The 20,327-nt window shown below is 35.1% G+C and overlaps 1 protein-coding gene across 8 annotated transcripts in view; it reads right to left on the reverse strand.

The window, feature by feature from the left end:
• Positions 1-20,327, reverse strand: part of NHSL1 (NHS like 1) — a 290,898-nt gene that overhangs the window by 13,092 nt on the left and 257,479 nt on the right. For 6 of the 8 annotated variants that reach the window (XM_072643441.1, XM_072643442.1, XM_072643445.1 and 3 more), the window contains 2 exons: positions 13,213-13,405; positions 7,361-7,492 (listed from right to left, as the gene is read on the reverse strand). In XM_072643441.1, coding sequence (XP_072499542.1) covers positions 7,361-7,492; positions 13,213-13,405 — 325 coding nt within the window. The remainder of the gene's footprint in view (positions 1-7,360; positions 7,493-13,212; positions 13,406-20,327) is intronic. The other 2 variants (XM_072643443.1, XM_072643446.1) reach the window with 1 other exon arrangement.

Below are 20,327 nucleotides of genomic sequence, written 5' to 3' on the forward strand. Positions count from 1 at the left end.
TATTACCTGAAAACAAAATGATAATTGGATTCATCACCTGTCCCCTAGTACACATATAATACGAAAGTCATTTGCCCTGATTCTTGAGTAATTTAACAAAATACCCTCTTTTTTAATTTGATTTTTTTCTCCCCTTCCATTGACATTCAAAGCAGTTCAAATATTTGTTGGCAATTGTTGAAAGAAAAACAGCTCGTCGTGCAGTTATGTAGCTCTCTTCCTTTATTTTCACATTCTCTTGATAGACTAAGTACTATGTTCAGATCTCAGAAAGTAAAGCCCCTTAAATTCTATGAAGACAGTAAATATCTCACACATGATTTAAAAAACCTAAACCAAAAAAAAAAAAAATGAAGCCTGTTTCTAGACCTCCAGGATGGAGAACTACTCTTTGCTCCATTGCTATAAGACAGGGTGGCTACTGGTCTGTGACCTTCATTCCCAGAAGTGATTATATGTCAATGGTTGAGCCATAACTGATTACTTAGATGCCATTTTTGAAGCATATTGGCATGAATAGTGTTAATACCACTAATATTTTATGTAAGAAAAGCATTCCTGAGGAAGAGAAATGTGATTTACAGACCCATCTGTGTTTTAAACATTTTCTTCTCCATCTTAAAGCATAATCATCTGTTGGTGACATTCAAAATTTCAATAGCAATCTGTTGTGCTATGGACCGAAAGAAGTGACTTCTGGTAGGGCAGAAGGAATAGGAATTGATGAAATTTTGCCAAGCAAAGTTCTGATCCAGTGAAGAATTCTTCAAATCATCATTATTTCTTGGAGCTATACATCAAACAGAACATAAATGTATTCTACAACTAAAAACAAGGAAGGAAGCATAGAGGGTGTGAGGAAGGAGTAAGAATAAGTAGAGCTAAACATAAAGCTTTCCAGTTTCCCAGGAAAGACTAGCAGCTCAAAAAAAAGCAATTTGGGGAGTCAGGAACTTTGCCAAAGTGAAATGAAGAAGTTAAATAATGCATAGCAATCAGTAAGATAAAATAAATGGGAAGAAACTCACCACAGTAAGAAATAAACATCCCTTTCCATTTTATCTTACTGTCTGAGCAAGAATCTGGTAGAGCTGGTACCAACAGTAACCACTCTCTTGTAAGAGGTCAGTTTAAATGATGAACTATGATGAATAATCATTCACTCATTTTTCATCTCTTATTTGGAAAAGCTCAAAGTGCTCTTCTGTCATTCACATCTGTTTTTCTCCATTACCACTAGCATTGGGTGTACCCATCTTAGGTTCAGAATCCTAAAAATCTTCCCAGCTACAGAATGTATCAATACATTAATAGGAAATTTGTATCAATAGTATGCTAGACGTTGCAAGGAAAAAACTGCTTCTCACAGTACCAAGCCAGTGAGCTAAAATTCTTTTCTCCTACCGTGATACTGTGGAAAACTTCTACCTTTGGTTCTCTCCAGAGGAAGAAAAAGAACATTCATATATCCCATTGGAACTGAGATATGGTCAGAAAACATGTTATTTTCTTTACTAGGAAATGGTCAGCAGTATCCAAACAAAAGAAAAATGGCATCCATTCTTGAGAAGAGGAAATGAATGAGTGATAAGGGATCATCCATTTAAATGAAAAAATGACGGTGACAGTGATTGTATGGACTTTAAAGCTGCCTATGTTTTAACTTTCAGTCATTAAAGCAAAGTAGTACCCCATTTCCACCAAAAATTAACATTTGGAGTAGATGTTTTTCTGCTGGCATTCTGGATATCTTTGAATTGTCAACAGTAAAGTGTATACGGTATTTACCTTCAAAAACATTTAGAAATAGGGTAATAACTATTTACAAGGAGAAATAAAAGGTATTCTGTATTGTTTTAGGTCGTAATTCTAGAGCCAAACTGAACCTTAGTTTTTCAAATGGTAGTAAAATCATATAAATTTATGTAACCAAAGCTACACTTGTGATATGATGGTGTCTGGGTTAATTATTTTGTTATACCATGAATATATTCTACTCATCTGAGTATCAGGAAATAGACAAGTAAATATTTTTGGAAAATCTATGTAGGTCTTTAGAAAAGTTCTCTTACGCCAATTATAACAAATGACTCAAAATGTTCTTGAACTTTGATCTGGAGCTGCTTCTACATTATGGAGATGTATAGAGAAGGCAGAAGAAAAATGGCTCTAATTTTTGACTTGGAATAAAGACTGGACCTGTGATTTCACTGGTGAAGAAAACTTTCTCCACCCGTGCAGGTGGGCATTGACTCTGCCTAGAGTAGAGGTGTCAAGTGTTGCAGCCCACAATACTGCTGAGTGTGGCCTAAACCAGATTAAAATGTACCTAGGAAATACTTAACAAAATAAATTTAAAAAATAAAATGGAGATAACATTAATATGTGCCTTTCTAAGATAATATGAGGCTCACAGGGATCTTTATGTATTTTTTAGTGGCTCCTGTTTTACCACTGAAATGGAGCACTGAGAGGTTAAGTGATTTGTCTGGGGTCACAAGGCCAGTATATGTCAGAAGTGGGACTGGAACCCAGGTCTTCCTGGCTTTGAGGGCAACTTTTTCTCCTCCATATTACACTGCATTTTCTAATTTTAAAAAGAAAAATTAAAATATAACTTAATTTTTTAAATTCCTTAATCACCTTGTACTTGGCAGATAGCTGATATTGCATTAAAGAGGTAAAATCTTAAATGAAATAACCAAGGTTCAACTGAAATTTAATACGGTTTTAAAGATGTTAAATGGAAATAAGTCATCTTTACCCCCCTTTTTTTGTTTAGCCTTTTTTTTTAACACAAGGTAATTTGATTCACAGATGAAATAACATCAGTTCCAGATATGTTTTATGGAAAAAATTAGTAGTTATGACCTAGTTTTAAAAAGTGTGATGCCTCTTCCAAAGCTTATTTACATGATTTACAACATATTCTGACATAAAATATACTTCTTATTCCATTATGTGAGAAATTAAGGCTTTGACTCAGATTCAAAAACTTCATATCTGTCACCTTCTCGAGAAGTATTAACAAGGCACATCATTCAGATCATCAGTTTAGAGGCACTAAAATAAAGTATTTTTTTCTTAGTGACCGGCTGAAAAGTCTTTATTTACCTCAACTATTTTACTATACACCTCTTTTTCCTGTATCATATCTAGAGATCATTCTTGACTATTCAATGTGAACAAAGATATTTTATAATAATTAAATATTAATAATTTAATAATAAAATTTTGATAATAAAATTCAGAGTTTCAAAACCTAGGTGCCTATAGTCTAAACCAAAGAGAGAGAAATAAATAGCCAAAGTCAACAGGAATGGGAAACCTTTTGGTTATCTTAGGCATTGCTAAATTTTGATCTGCTAGAGAAAGAAAATTATCTAGATATATATTCCCACACTCCCAGTGTCAAACTCTCCAGTTAGCCTATTTACCCGAGGAAAGAAACTAACAGAGCAGATGTCTCTTCTATGAGAAAAGATTTTATAGTCCTAGTTGACTTGTGGCTGTTATAATGCTTCTTCTTCAGTCAGTTTCACAGTAAAGCTCAATGTTCTTGGGCATGACAATCCTCACTCCTCCTAGCAGCTGTTCACAGAATCTCAGAGTTGGAAGGAACATTAGATGCTATCTAATCCAACTCATACATGACAAGAATCTTCTCTGTAATTTATTCAATAAGTGGCTCCCCAACTTGGGCCTGAAGACATCCAGTGAAGGGGAACATACAACTTGCTGAGACAGCCCATTCCATTTTAGATGGTTCTAATTATTACAAAGGTTTTTTTCCCCTCTTATAGCAAGTCTAAATTTGCTTCTTTTCAACTTTCATCCATAACCCTTAGTACATTAAACTTGGTACTTGTCATTTAGTCCTACAAGGCTTGGTTTCAAAGAGAAATGAGCCTAGACACCTAGACACCATTACTTCATTGAAAGGACACAATGTAATTACTGGAACATAGGATACACTGTGAACTAACAATATTGTTCCATCACAGTAGCCTCACAGGACAGAAAAAAGAACTGAGCAATGATTTATGGTATTACTTGGTTAAATGCTATGTACTCAGATATTAATGTTCAACTCCATACCTCTAGAATCTGTATATATATATATATATAATGTGTGTACACACACACACACACACACACACTTAACAAAATTCTGTCTATATCTCAACCTTAATGTTTTTATGTATAATACACAGGCCACTTGGTCTCAATTGAGAAGAGCACTATATCTGGAGTCAAAAGACCTGGGCTAGATTCTCAATTTGAGATTCACTTCCTCAATGTCCCTGGAGGCAAGTGATTTAGATACTGAGCTCCAGTTTGTTCATAAGTTTCCAAAATAAACAATACTGCCCCCCTGGGGGACACTGGAATAATGGGGGGATCCAGTACCTAGTAGCCTCAGGTACAATTGGGGGGGGGGCACCGAATAAAAATAAAGTGGTGGGAGCATAAGGAAAGAAGAGACGAAAATTTTGAAAAACCATTCATACATGTTTCATATGTTGTGTAACAGAGTTAAAGTTATACTGATTATATTATTTTCCAAATAAACACACAGAATACAAGTTATAATCAATCAGTGGCCAAGTTCACTAACAGGTCCTAACAAGCAAGTATTGGCAGTAAAGTGTGCTGTGAATTGTTGACAAGTCCGGCATGTGTTGGGAGGAGTGCGTTCATGCAATGACTTGTTTCAATATGATACTGTATGCTTACATGACGTAATATTGTATCATCAAAATTTCCTGCATCAATGCAGGAAAACCCCCGCAATTTTACAATAAACTATTAAATTTAAGATGTCATTTAAAAAATTATTATATTTTTGAAATTATGCAATTAAAAAACCATTAAAGGGTTAAAGAAAGTAGATTTCCAGGGAGGCACCAAGTAATTTTTTTTAAAGGGGAAATAAGCCAAATAAGTTTGGGAACTTCTGAGCTTTATTCATCCATAAAATGGAGGGGGGGGTTGTACTGTGTGAGCTCTGAAGCTCCAGGTTTTGATTTACAATCCTATGATTTTGCATTTGGAATAAAATAGGCAGTTACATATATGGTATGACTTGATGACAAATGAAAAACCAGCTCATCCAAGAAATTCTCCCATTACTTTCCCAAAGTACCTGAATTTTCCATTGTTTACTGATTCCTACTCTGATGTTTCATCAGAGTGTAAAGGTACCATTGGGCACTTAAGGGTAAGAATACAAGCTCTGGCAGGTCCTAAACCAAGCTAGAAAAGCTTAAAGCAATAGTCCCACAAGAGATTATTTGCTGCTCACTAAACTCATAAAATAAAGCAATTGAAACCAACAAGAGCACCATTACCACCACCACCATAGGATCATCATCCTACATTATTGACTCATTCTGCATGTGATCTCCAAGGACTAAATGGTTGCTTTTTTATTAATGATTTTCTCCGCCTCCTAAGAATGTTCTTTTAAGTGTTGTCAAATGTCTTCTTGTGATGATCCAATAAATATCATTGAATATGAGTTCTCTGATGACTATCTCCTAAGGCATGGAATACCAGAAATCTGAATCAAGTGGAGGCAATGTTAGATTTGGGATAGTAGATTATAAGATCTTCTCCAGAAATCATCTGATAAAATTTAAATGCTTCTTGGAGAGTAATAAATTATCCCATTTGCATCCAGATTAGTTTGCCATTGTCTAGTAGAGAGTGAGTTCCTTAAAGAATGGGTAGATAAAATTTTGATGGGAAAGGTTACAAGTGTCTTCAAGAGGGCAAGCCTGGCAAGGGTGTTACAATAGCTACTCTAATCAGACTAAAGTCTCTAAGAGAAAAGGTAGAAAGCAATTAAGTAGACTGTGGCACACTAAAGTAGAAAGTATGATAGGAAGAAAATAGAGAAGTTAAAAATGAATATTATTCATTTCACACATTTGTAGGTAGTTGGTCCTTCTTACATATCTGAGAATTCCTTTACCTCTGTGGTGATTTTTCACCAAATAATGTGGATTTGAGTTAGTATAGCTAGGTTTTCTTGCTGTCTAGAAGAGGAAGCAGCAAAATGTATCTTTGAATGTTGCTGGGAGGTATGGGAAGGCAGAGCTTGTACATCTCAGGAATTGAAGAAAGGGTCAAATAAGAGGGCTGGAAAAGGGGCAATATCACACTGGATGTATTATTGCATTATGGTTATTTTACTTAAAATAAGACAAACTAGGGGCCAAGGCCAATTTTTTCAGACCCTCATTTTTTACTGGTGGAAACCAGTTTCATGATATAGAGAAGACATACAATGCAGTAGAACTGTTTGTTCCCAAGATATGATAAAATTGGGGATAACAGAGTACTAAGCAAATGTAGAGCAATTCTTATGAGTAATTCTTTGAATTTGAGTAGTACTTATGAATGACTAATTTTTAAGAATTTACATTTGCCTTAAAACGAAAGAAAATGATTTCCAAAGTATGAAACTCATAGAAAAAATATCCACAGGGAAAAGATTTAAGAATTAGGAAAAGTAGAACTATTCTGATATTGTTAGAGTCCCAAATAAATCACTTTCCCAGAGAGTATTACAAAAAATAAGCTCAGAGTTGTTCTAAACATGAAAGAGAAAATAAAATTCATACCCAAAACATTTTGGAAAAAATGTAGAAATAAAAAAAAGTCAAAAGCCCTCACAAAGTTTTAGTATAGGATAAAGGAGATAATGTTAGTAAAACAACAACAAAAAAAAACGACTTGTAACTATTCTAAAGGCAAACTATTAAATGTTGATAACTGTTTTCATAGATGCTGCTGCCAGCAAAGAAGTCCACTGAGGTAGTTAGTATATGAAATATAATCAATGTTCTCTAAATTATTCTCAAACTAAGTTTTGGGTATGCATTATTGGAAACAAAATTTCAACATCATGGCCAAGTTATCCAATTACCATCCTTTCTCATCTGAGGATTTGAAATTTAAATAAGAGCTTAAATCCTGAATAAGTACACCTGTGAGAATATTCAAAATCCCAGGAATACTGAGGTGATAACATACCTCATAGAATTGCCATGAGGAAAATGATTTATTACTCTTTAAAGCACCACCTGCTTTCTATATAAATTACTACAATCCTAGTTCAAATTCGAAATACTCTCCCCTCTGTCTACCACCTCCCCCAAATTCACCATCCTAGTCAGTACTCATGGATTAAGTTTGCTTCAAAGGACCTCATATAGGAAGAACCCCAGCCCACTACAATCACAACAGGCCATCAGACTGTATTGGTTTTATGAGCATGAGTAAATGGGATTAGTTTAGTAATAAGAGGCACTGTGGATGAAGAGCAATGAAATACAGTTCTGATGAGCCATACCTAGCTCCTTCTGTATGCTGTCAGGGATTCCTGTAATAGTCTTTCTCCTTCTGACTTTCTTCGGCCGTCTTACAACAGTGTCTGTGTAAATGAGAGACCGCCGAAGGCTGGCTTGGCGGTCGAAATTCTCCCCTAATGTAGAGCAGTGGAACAAGCAAAGCAAAGTTAATGTGAAGCACGCTGACACCATGCACTTTCTTCCAGCAGCTTGTTGTAGAAATGAAAAAAGGCATTAATAATGATGTTAGCTTAGTCACATGATGAGAATGGTGACTTAAGGGGAAAAGAGAAACAAAGCACACATCACACAGAGGTTGGCTCTCTCAATACCCGTGTGCTCCCCAAAGTAGCAAAACCGCAAAAGAATCTCCCAGCCCCTTTCCCAACACAGGGCAAAACAGCAGCAAATGGTTTTCTATCACATTTAAAGTTAGAAAAGGGTTACCATATTCTCTAGAAAGGGATCCCTTGTTATTGAATTGTCACTGAATTGCCTTATGTGGTTCCAATAGTCTTTATAATTATCCATTCCTTTTGTAATCTTCCAAAATTGTAATCTCCATGAAGACAGAAAGACCTTTACATCCTCCCACCATGACTAGCACACTGCCTCACACATAGTAAGTATGTCATAAATGAGTCAATGAATGTCCTAATGGATAACTGGTGTAAATAGGGCAATTTTATGATATCCAGAAACAACCGTTGAAAACAATAAAATGTTTCATAATGATAGAGTGGTTTTTCCCCATTGACACCCAGTAACACTGCTGTATGTAGGTGGATCTGAAAAAAATGAAAATAGTACAGCTATTTAGGTTCATGTCATATTCAAACTTGAAATGCTGATGGTAAACCCATGTGATTTTCTAGGGTTTAAGTTTATGCAACTGCCATACATGCCACAAAGTAAATTTAAGGAGGGAGAGGGATATATTACTATCTTATACATTTTTTGAGCTGCCAAAAATCACTCCCATTTTTTAAAAAGGACAGTTCTTTCAGAACAAATCTTTTCTATTGGTCAAATTATTTTCTTCAGAAAACTGAGCACTAGGTATAAATACATAAATATTGATATAAATATATATCCATCTACTATCATCATTATAAAGCAGAAAAATTGTGAAAATGTTCAGAACATTCAAAGCAAGTATGTTTTTTAAAAAATAGTAATAATATATAATACATATTATATAATAATGAGAAGAATAACAATAGCAAATATTTATATAGTACTTACCACATGCTAGGCACTGTGCTGAGTAAGTACCGTACAACTCTGACCTCACTGGATCCTTACAACAGCCCTGGGATGTAGGTGCTATTACTTTTTGTATTTATAGTTGAGGAACTTGAGGCAAACAGAGGTTAAGAGACTGGTCCAGGGACACACAGCTAGCAAGTATATAAGGCTGGACTTGAACTTATATCTTCCTGACTCCAGGCACTACTGTGTCACCTAACAGCAACTATAAAATCTGTAAATTTCTTATATAAAGAGATTTATGACAAATGTAAATTCAAATGATCTCATAGCTACTGAAGACCTTTTTCCCCCAGTAATTTTGTCACTAAATTTGGTCCTGGTAGAGAAAGGAAAGATGTGTTAAGAAGAGAAGGCCATGTTATATTGGAATATACCAGGACTTAAATTCATCTAAAGAAGTCACTACGATGTTACAACAGCATCAAGAAATGAGAGATGAACCATGGTTCATCAATTCACTTCAGTAAGTTAAATTGTACACATATAATAGCTAATATTTACATGTAATATATTGAGAATGACTCTAGTAGAGTAGATAGAGAACCAGACTTAGGTTGAGAAGACCTTGGTTTCAATCCTATTCATAACACACCAGTGGCTGTATGACCCTGGGCAAGTCATTTAACCTTTTAGTGTTCTAGGCATCTCTCTAAAACTATATGTGGCAGAGAACCAACCTGCATTGGAAGAGGGAGTTGCCACTTGAGAATTCCCATAACAAAGAAATCAAAGTTCCTATCGCCATGTATATGAGTGTAAATGTGTGCATGGGGCAGCTAGGTGGTGCAGTGGACAGAGCACCAGTGCAGGAGTCAGGAGGACCTGAGTTCAAATCTCACCTCAGACACTTGACACTCACTAGCTGTGTGACCTTGGGCAAGTCACTTAACTCCAACTGCCTCATCCTGAGTCATCTCCAGTCATCCTGATGAATATCAGGTCACTGGATTCAGATGACTCTGGAGGAGAAGTGAGGCTGGTGACCTGCACAGCCCTCCCTCACTCAAAACAAAGCCAAGTGCAAGTCATGTCATCATTTCTCTGATGGCATGGTCATCTTTGGCAACAAAGGATGAACGCACAAATGTGTGCATATGTGCATTTCTCCCAAAAATTCTTTGTGCACTTTTAAACTATTAAAGTTAATTTAAACTATTAAAGCTATTTAGGCTACTACAGTTTGAAACTGCATGAAGACTTTTGGGATACCCAGGATGTATAGCTTTCATCACACCATTAAAACTTAGAAAATTTGACAGAATGGCAATAGAAAGTTGCATTTCTTTTTCCTCCAACTCTTTTCCCCTTAAAAAAAAAAGATAAACCCAAAAGCTTCAAGGATATTATTAGAAGCAAAAACAATCAGAATATGAGGATCATCTTCTTTTACATTTTTACTCTAGTTAACTTTCCTTGCTCTGCCTGCCATCTGGTAGTATGAGAGCTAATAGCTCCTACTAGATCTTGGCCCATAAAGGTCAGTGTTAACGAAACAATATATATTTCTCATCCAGAAATAGCTCAAAATTCAGAACTCTGTAACATTTTACCTTTTATCATTTGCAATTTTTTATTTAATACTAATTTCTTATTTTTAAGTCATTTTGTTTGATTGCAAGTTTGATTATCCATTATCACCAGATACTTTCCTTCTAGCTAAACAAGCCACAAACCTACCCATCATGTGAATGCTATGTTCGATAAAAATAAAATATTCATTTTCACATATTCTCTCTCTCTTTCTCATTCTAGAATATGTTGAGTCCCATCTGGTTCAAGACCCAAGGGATTCAATCCATTTTTAACCCTTGGTATCTAGCTTGCTATGTTAATGCCTCATTTCTATGCCTGAAGGCTTTACTTCAGATTTAAAGTGATCAATTTTGCTGTATTCAGTCCCACTGAACAAACTACAGGGTGATTAGTCCACCCAAGTAAATGAGCACATAAAGTAATGCCTTACTAGAAGGCTGCATTGGTTAGTTCCCAAGCCCTTTCATGGTTTAATTTTTTTAATAATTTCTACCAAAACTATATGAAAACTACCTATGTAGAAAGAAAAAAATTGCTCCTTCTGTAATACAAATTAAAATTATTAAGCTAGTAAGTCATTTTTCGTAGGTAAACAGAATGTCTAAGGTGTACGGAAACTCATAGTTAAATAGAATCAAAACATAATTTTTTCTTTCAATTTTAGTAAAATAGTGAAGATCAGAAAGTTATAACTGATCAATTTGGACAACTAAATTTATTTTTAAAAATATTTTATATCCTTTAAAAAGTAGAGTATTTGTACGATCTCTCCTCTTAACCCTACACTTTATTTACACCTTATATGCTTGTACCTAATCCTTATAATTGGTTAGCATTTTAATTGCCAAAGAGAAGAGAACTCATTCTTTAAGAAGTAGTGCCGAGCTTCTTCTCTGTCAATGTTTGCGTCACCAAGTTGAAATCACATAATAAATAATCCTTCATTCTAAAAGGTCTCCTATCTTTGCTGTTTCCCATTCTCATCATAATGTAGTCTCCTAATAACACCTAATAAAATCCTGAGATTTATAGTAACATTCATCTCAGCTTGTGATTTTACATTTTCTCTGGATTTTAATTGCATGATTATATATTGATTTTATTGTGTGGTTTAGAATTATGAGATTTAATTTCCAAGACAAAAAAAGGGACAATGTATGCTATAAGACAGCTACTTACATTTATAAAAAGATAGTTATATGATAACTACAAGATATAGGAGCATCAATGGTAAAAGTTATGAATAGAACAGATGTATACAATATGATGTGCAAGTCTAAAATGAAATAAAACATATGTGGAATGAAGACTACATGCAATTTTAAATAACCAGTTTTTTGTTAGGATTTTCAAGAATTCAAATAGGGAGTGCTAAATATAATATTACCATTTCTGCTAAGTAAAAAAACAAAAAACAAAACCAACCCTTCAGCAACAAGCAAGAAAAAAAATCATTACAATTAGTCATTTCCACAGTAACCAGTGTCACTGTGCAGATGTCTCTGCTGGCAGGGAGCAGCAGCAGCTTCTTTCAAACACAGTACTGGTATTAGGGGAATTCTTTTCAATTTTATGGAAAATCTATCCCTGCTTACCATCATATTTCCTTCCAGGCTCTAAAACTACAGGACATATTTTAGATATTCTGATCTATAACGAGTATAGATGGTCTATTATGCCTGGTCTAAAATGATTGAAACTGTCGGCTCTGCATTGTTCAGGGGTGAATTATCTAGTCTATGCATTGTCCAAGTCTTTTGCCATCTCCATTTTCTGCTGGCTGCAATTAGATATTAAGAAGGAAAAGTCTCACAAGAAAGAAAATAATACACATATAAGAACCATTTCTGGACTTGGTTTATGTTTTTATTTCTATCCTAATTATGGCAGATAATTGAGAGTTGATTACTCAGAAAGAATATGGATATAAAGCTTGAAAATTAACTATCACATTCTAAATTTTCTAACTTTAAAACTAAGAGATATACATATGTGTATATGCATGGCTACATGATACGTTCATGTATGTATACACATATGTATAGATTATGCCTACATAATCATATATGCATCCATTTGTTTGTGTCAGTGTCAGAATTTGAACCAAGGCTTTTCCCCATTAAACTAGTAATTGAAACAAACAAACAAAAAAAAAAACAAGACTAGATCACAGTTCAAACTCTGACACTAACAAAAAATGTGTGACTATGGACAAGTCACGTAAACTGTTCGATACTTAGGTTCCTCGTCTGTAAAATGGACATAAATAACACCTGTACTGCCAGCTTTGCAGTGCTGGGAAAAAAGCACATCATTATCCTTAAAGTGCAAGAGAATGTGCATGTGAGTTGTTGTTTGCTATTATGATAACCACTATTAGAGAAACCACCGTACTTTTCTTGATGTGCTGAGGCCTTGATGCTTCTGTAGATATTTCTTCCTGAGACCATTAACAAAGAGTTTTCCAAAACTCAATATTGTTTCTCCCACTTAAAAAAGTTCAAGATAAGCATCAAATCTCTACTATCAAGGACTACACTTCAAAGACTCCAAGTCACATTGGGAAGAGCGAGATTCTAGCCCTAGTCCCATTCCTACCATGTGATTCTGAGCAAGTCCACATTCCTTCTCTGTTTCTCACTTTCTCTAACTGTAAAATTCAGATTTGGGGGTACAGAATCTCTAAAGGTATGCTTTACCTAAAATAATAAACTATGAATCCATGAGAATCTCTTTCACGACTGAAATCTTAAAAGATAGCAGGTATGTATGTCCATGAAAAAGATCTTTCTCAAGCTGAATGGCTGGAACATCAAGTATTACCATTACCCTTTAGAAAAATAGGCAGAAAACTTTAATTTTTAAATTAACATTTTTTTTGTTGAATTAAGTGCTGACTTGCAGATTAAAGTATTATTTATGCTCTATAGTTAAATGCAAAAGTGGTAAAATTCTTTAAGAGAAAAATAAGAATTTTAAAAGGCTCTAGCCTGTGTATGCATATGTTCCCCAGAAGCATAACTAATTTGACTGAACTATAAACGCGTACCAGTTACATTAATAGGAACCACATCTGTCTGGACTGTTTGTGCTTGCTGTCGCATCTTCTCCTCTGGTGTTGGCAGTGGAAGTGACTTGGTCCAGTTTGTCTGGGTGTTAATATCAGATAAATCATTTGAAGTTGGAGTTCTGGCTCTCCTGGTACCAATAAGTTTTTCTTCCTCTGAGGAAGAGATGGAACACTGAAAGAAAAAGAGAAGGGTATATGGCATGTAAATAGCTGAGGAATACAACTTTTAAAATTTTATTTTACTATTTTTTAACAAGGGTCTAACAAATCTAATCCAGTCAAAATAACTGGCAAGATTATACACTGAAGGTTACAAGGAAAACGTACATCTTGAACATTTACCAGTGGGTTTTGTAGTCAACACGTGGTAAACCTCAAAAGTCAGCACAGTTTCATCAAAAAATAGATCATGCCTTAATTCAACATACCTCCAACTTTTTTTTTTTAATTTTGTGCCAGAGATGTGGATAAAGGCATACTTGATTTGCTTATCAGACCTATAAGTGACACAAGACTGGGAAGGATAACTAATGCACTTGGTGACACAGTCTGGATTCAGAAAATAAAAATTAAAAGCCAGAAAACTGGACCTAATCTAAATTGTAATTTCACAGGATTAAATGTAAAGTCAGGGATTTGTAGGGTCATAGACTTAAGAGTTAGAAGGAATGTTAGAGAGCATCTGGTACAATCCCTTCATTTTACAGATAAAGAAACTGAGACCCAGAGAGGCTGCGTAGGAAATAGTAGGTTCCCCCTCACTGGGGAGTCTTTAAGCAAAGGCTTGAAGGATTTGGCCATTTGACAAATATGTCATACAAATGCTTGTTCAGACACAAGTTTGACCACGTTGGCCTCTGATATTCTTTACAGCTCAAAAATTTTGTATGATTCCTCCATGGACCTAGAGAGACAAGCTGAAGAAACAGTATTGCTTAGGGGTTATATTTTTCCATTTTAATAAATTATTCTTAAATCCAGACCAAAAAAAAAAATCTGTCCATACCAAAATTTTTAAGCCTATCTTAATTTGTTCCAGAATTTGAATCTGCAGGACAGTTCTTATAAGAAACAGTTATTGCAGACTAACCATTCCTGCTCTTCTCAAAACATAAATAAATGTATAGAAACATCAGTGTGAAATTGTTAAAGTATATCAAGCTTTAATAAAGCTTTGCTCTGAAGCTTATCAGAGCTCTGTGGGAAACATTGCTTGCTGCATCAGTTTTGATAAAGATTCACATACTAACAAAATAACCTTCAATGCCCTTCCTACAGCACCTTAAAAGGTATTTATTTAAAGGAGAGGCTTCTTTTGGCAATCCATTGATGATGAACTTAAATAAAGCCGAAGCTTAGCTTTATCCAATGACAAGAAGATGCTGCAGACTCATCAAAAATAGAAGTTACAGGGGTCAAGTTACTTTGCTTTTGTAAGAAACTATACAGTAACTGAATAGAAACTCCTCTAACAAGGAGTTTCTGCATTCTCTTTTAAAAGTCTGTCTTGATCCATTTCTAATTTCATTGTAACATTTTGTGAGGAAATATGAAATGAAAGTTGTAGAAAATTGTTATGCTATTATTATTTAAAATAGGTAGTGGTAACTGCTTGCCAACTACTAAGGTTATCTTACCATTTAAATTACTTACTCAGACAACCATAATAAAGATAAGCCCTGACATTCATAGATGAGAAAACAAGGTCAAAAAAATAAAGTGACTTGATCAAAGTCATGCAACCAGCTGAGGAATGACAGAGCAGGCTCAGATTGAGGTTATTATGGTTCCAATCCAGTATTCCACTACACCAAGACAAATCAGCTCAATACAAACAGTATGAGAAGACAGTAAGTCAGAAGATCTATGTCTCGGCTTTGTCTCTGCCAGTTGCTCTTCCTGGGGCCCTTGAGCAAGTCACTTAACTTTGCTGAGCCTCAGTTTCATTGTCTGCAAAATGGGAGTAGGAATGTTTGCCCTATTGAGCGCACTGAATTATACAACATGGGTATGTCACAATACAAACAATGTATTGCCACTATAACAGAAAACAAATTTCTGAAAAAATAGAACAGGTACAAAGGTACATAATTATGTGTATGTTCCACATATGTGTACATATTTAGTAGCTGATAGTAGCAAAGGTTTTGGGAGGAAAGGCATACTAAAATCTGAATATTCATTAGTAAATCCCAGCATAGTTGGCTCAAGTTATCCCTGTTATAAAAACTATGTTTAATAGAGTTCCAGTTTCTTTTATTTTTAAGTGGCAACAAAGTGGCATGTGATTTTTTTTAATGATATGGACAAGTGTAAAGAATAAGAACGTCAGTTTGGAAATAGGTCTCATAAATAGAATTACATTTGTTCTTTTTAAATTTGTCTGTCATTACAATTAAGCTGATTCAAATCTGATGTCATTCTAATCAAACTGTTAGAGCTGGCAATGATGACTGAAAAGCAGATGGAAACTGAAGCATAAAGATGTATGAGAGATGCCCAGCCTTTTTTTGGAGAGGACAGCCTATTGTCTGAATGTGCAAAACATTTCCACCCCTATCCACACCCTAACACTATTTAGCCCAAATAGAGAGATGTAGAGATATATGCATATAGACATATACGTGTATTCACACACTTTTATGTCCATATAAACCTTCATATATGCATATGTTTAAAAGACCCTGGGCAAGACATTCAATCCCTCGAGCTCAGATTCCATCTCTGTAAAATGAGTATATGATCTCTAAGATCCTTCCCAGTTCTACATCTGTGATTCAGTAGAGATAACTGGACTCATGTCTGTTTGTGTACCAAAACCAGGAATGGGAATGATATTTATCTGTCTCTCAAATGAATTATTTTTCAAGGTAGAGTGGGAACTTTCTAACTGTAGCTGGAAATAAGGTTAGATACTTTTATTCAACTTATCCTAAACAGTGAAGTTAAGATAACTTTACTATAGGGTCTAGTATGATGGTTTAAAAAAAAATCCAAAATACTAACAAAATAAGGTTTATTTTGTTGTTTCATTTTAAATGGAAAGAAAGCAAAGTATTCAGGTGATGAACAATCCTATTCTGTACCACACAACAGTTTCTCTTTTTTGTCCATTTTTGGTGAAACACTGTTCTGCTCATTGTATCTGTGTCAATGTTGGTGATAAGCCCCAGTAAACATTAGATTACTTTTTCCTTGATAGTGTCAAAATTAATAACTGTCACAATGAAACAATACTGTATACTTTTCTTAACTTCCATAATGTTGTTTTCTTTTGTTTCCTTCTGATTTTTCTTTGTTGAGTCATTATCTTTCTTCTACCTATTAATTGTAGGAGTCCTTTAGGGCTCTCCTAACTCTTCATTTCTCCTATGATCTTGCTAGATCCCATGCTTTCCATTATTATCTCCAGTTAGGTAACTCTGAAGTCTGAATGTCTATCTAACATTAATCTCTTGGTTCCAGTCCAGTTTAACCAATTTGCCTCCTATATATTTTAACTGATATTCCTTATTTCAAATTCACCATGCAGAAAAGGGAACTCATATTTTCCCCAAAAATCAACCTTCCTCAAAACTTCCTTATTTCTGTTGAAGGTACTACCTAGTTTTTACCTAGAATCATCCTTGACTCTCCCATCTCCCTCATCCTATATCCTAGAAGTTGCCAAGTTTTGTCAATGCTACCTCCACAATACCTCTAGTGTATCCTTTTCTCCACTCACACAGTTACTATCACATTTGAAAACCCCATAACTACTTACTTGGATTTATGCCTCCTAATTCCCTGTTTCCAATCTCTGCCCTCTACCCTCTACAGCTGCTGAACTGACATTACTAAAATATAAATTATCTTATGACCCTCTATTCAAAAATCTTTAGTGGCTCCCTCTAAGATAAAATATATCAGTGCCCCAGCTTTGCACTTAAAAGCCTTCACTATCTGGCCCCCCAAAAACCTATCCAGTCTTATTTCATATTACTCCTCCCTTTATGCACTCTGTTCTAACCAAACTGGCTTGCTACCTATTCCCCATACATTATACTACATCATTTACCTTTACACTACTGGCTCTCTACATTTTGAGTATTGTATACCTTCCCTCCACACCTCAGCCTTACAGGATCTGTAGTCAATCTCAAAACACAGAGGTCACTGCCTACACAATCCTCCAAGTTTTTAAGTGCTCTCTCTCTCTCTCTCTCTCTCTCTCTCTTTCTCTTTTTCTCCTCCTCCTCCTCCTCCTCCTCCTCCTCCTCCTCCTCCTCCTCCTCCTCCTCCTACTACTACTGCTACTACTACTACTACTGCTACTACTACTGCTACTACTTCTGGAACACTGGATTTGGTTCTAAGAACTTGAAGGACAAGGATAAATAAGCTGCTGAGTGTCCATGAGATAGCAACTAGGATTGTGAAGGGTCTCAGGATCATATCATATGCTAATTAGCTGAAGGAATAGAAAATGTTTTACTTAGAGAGGAGAAAAGATTAAGAAGGACATAAACTTTCCCTTCAAGTACATCTTGGAAAAAGTGGATTTGACATCTTCTGCTTGATCTAAGAAGGCAGAACAAGAGTAGAAGTTGAAAAAGCAATTTTAGATTAGATGTAAGGAAGATTTTCCTAACAACTAGAGCTATCTATCTTGTACATACATGTACATAGACATACATACAAAATTACTGTGAAAACTGTACTCCCTCTTTTTACCAATTCAAATACAGATATTTCATTCATTTATGTTATTGCTCTCTTCACTTTTATCATGTGTTGTAATTTTCTTACTAAGAATGTTATTATGAAAATGTACTTTTTTTTACCAGCCATTTGTTTGCTTTTTCTTTATGACAGTATTCTCAAAGCAAGTATAAGGAGGGAATCTGTGATGGATAGTGTACTACATAAAGGCAGGAGAAACCTAGGTTCATAATTTTCTCTGAAACTAACCAAGTGTGTAAGGATAGTCAAGTCACTTAACATCTGTAAATCTCAGTTTCTTCATCTGTAAAATGGGGAAAATAATATCCACATTAAAGTACAATGTGATTATGATAATCAAATTAAATATTGATATAAAGTCTTTTGCAAGCTTTTAAAGTGCTGTGTAAATATCAGTTATTAATAGTTAATATTATGTATCTTGCCTAGGGAAGAAGATGAGCAGGTACATGCTTGTTTACAATTGGATGAAGTAGGAGAAGGAAAAACAAATCAATCAAGCATCCAGAATTTATTAGGTGCCTAGTATGTGCCAGGAACTGTGCTAGGAATTAGGCATACACAGAAACCAAACAGTCCTTGCCCCCTTAAATGATGGGAGACAAAACATATACATGTTAGTAAATAAAAAGTATATGCAAGATAACTGGGGTGGGGAGGCACTAACAACTGGAGGAGAACAGGGAATCAGGGTAATTTACCACTTGGGGAGAGGTATATTAGCTCAACTTTGAAAGAAACTAAGAATTCTATGAGGAATAGGTGATGAGGAAACATATGCCAGGCATGGGGGACACCTTGTACAAAGAAAGGAAAGAGAGATGAAATGCTGTGCATGAGAAATAGAAAAAAAATCAATTTGACTGGATCATAGTATATGTGAAGAGGAGTAATGTATAATAATCCTGGAAAGATAGGCTGATGCCAGATTATGAAGGCCTTTGGATGCTAAACAGGGAAGTGTCCATACTCAAAGTAACTTAGAAGCCATTGGATTTATGGAGCAGTCAGGTGATACCGCAGAAATATCACTAACTTTCCCCATTCCTATTTGGTTACCTCCTTCCTACCTTCCTAGATCAGTACTGCAGGACTATCTGTGAAATGTGTTCTTCTCCAACACATTTTCTCCAGGAGATCAGAAAATATCGTTTGATATCTTAGTGCACCAAGGAGGAGCCACTGGAGGGTAAATCTGGTTGTTTTGGAGTTAGAGGACCTACATTTAAACCCTGGCAGAGCTTATCCTGTTTTCCCTGGGGTCAGAATAGTTAAATTCCAAATTAGAAATCTTAAAGGAAAAGAAATATGAAAAAACTATGATCAGTTTGCAAGTTTTCAAAATGCCCTCCTTTCTTGCTAAAATTTGACACATTCATGCAAACACTGTCATAAAAAAATTTCCATTGCTATTTCTTTCTTAAAGCTTCCTTACTCTTTATGATGAGCCTTTTCAGAAGTGCTACATGGGGCACAGGAAGGAATAATTGTTATATAAAATTTCCAAATAACACTTTCTCATAGAGTTAGAGTATTATGTAATTCTGACTAACAGTTATTTAACAAATGTGCCTGAGAATTTCAGAAACTAATGAAAATTCCTGGAAGTGGAATGGACCATAACCCAGATGTTTAAATAATTATGTATTTCTCTTCTCTCCATTCTCCCCCCCATTTTAGACTGAAAAATAATAGAGAAATTTTGCAAACATGATATAGTATTTTGTTGGGCTTTTTTACAACATTGACAAGTCACACTTCACATTCCTCTAAAAGCTGATTTGGGCAGTGTTTCATGTTTACCAAGAACTCTATAAGTTCTTTGAGATCAGGTAGCATAATTCCTATTTCTTAACTATGTTGTCATGTAGCATATAGTACAGTGTAACTTATGTTAAAGGCTTCTAATAAATGTTTATTAACTAGCAAAATTCTTAGTAATAAATATGACGATGGTAACTATAACTAGTATTTTTTTGATACTAGAATTTATATAGAACTTTCAGGTTTGCAAAGTTATATATTTGCTATCTCATTTGATCCTTACCCTGTGATCATTTAATCACAACCCTGTGAGGCTGGTATTATTATTACCTTCATTTTACAGACGAGGAAACTGAGGCTCAGAGAGTTTAAGTAACTTCACCAGTATCACTCAGGCAAGTGTGATATGAACTCAGGTTTTCCTAACTTCAAGTTCAGCTCTCTGTCCATTGTACTACCTAATTGCCTCAGCAAAATTTAGCCTTTACGATAACACTCTGCAATCACTGATTAGATTTTATTCTATAGCAGAGGCCAGCAAACTACAATCTGCCAATCTGGCCCAAAGCCTATTTCTGTATGATTCTCAGACCTAAAAAAAAGTAGAC

This window comes from Notamacropus eugenii, chromosome 2, assembly GCF_028372415.1.
Source record: "Notamacropus eugenii isolate mMacEug1 chromosome 2, mMacEug1.pri_v2, whole genome shotgun sequence".
In the NCBI taxonomy this organism is placed as follows: domain Eukaryota; kingdom Metazoa; phylum Chordata; class Mammalia; order Diprotodontia; family Macropodidae; genus Notamacropus; species Notamacropus eugenii.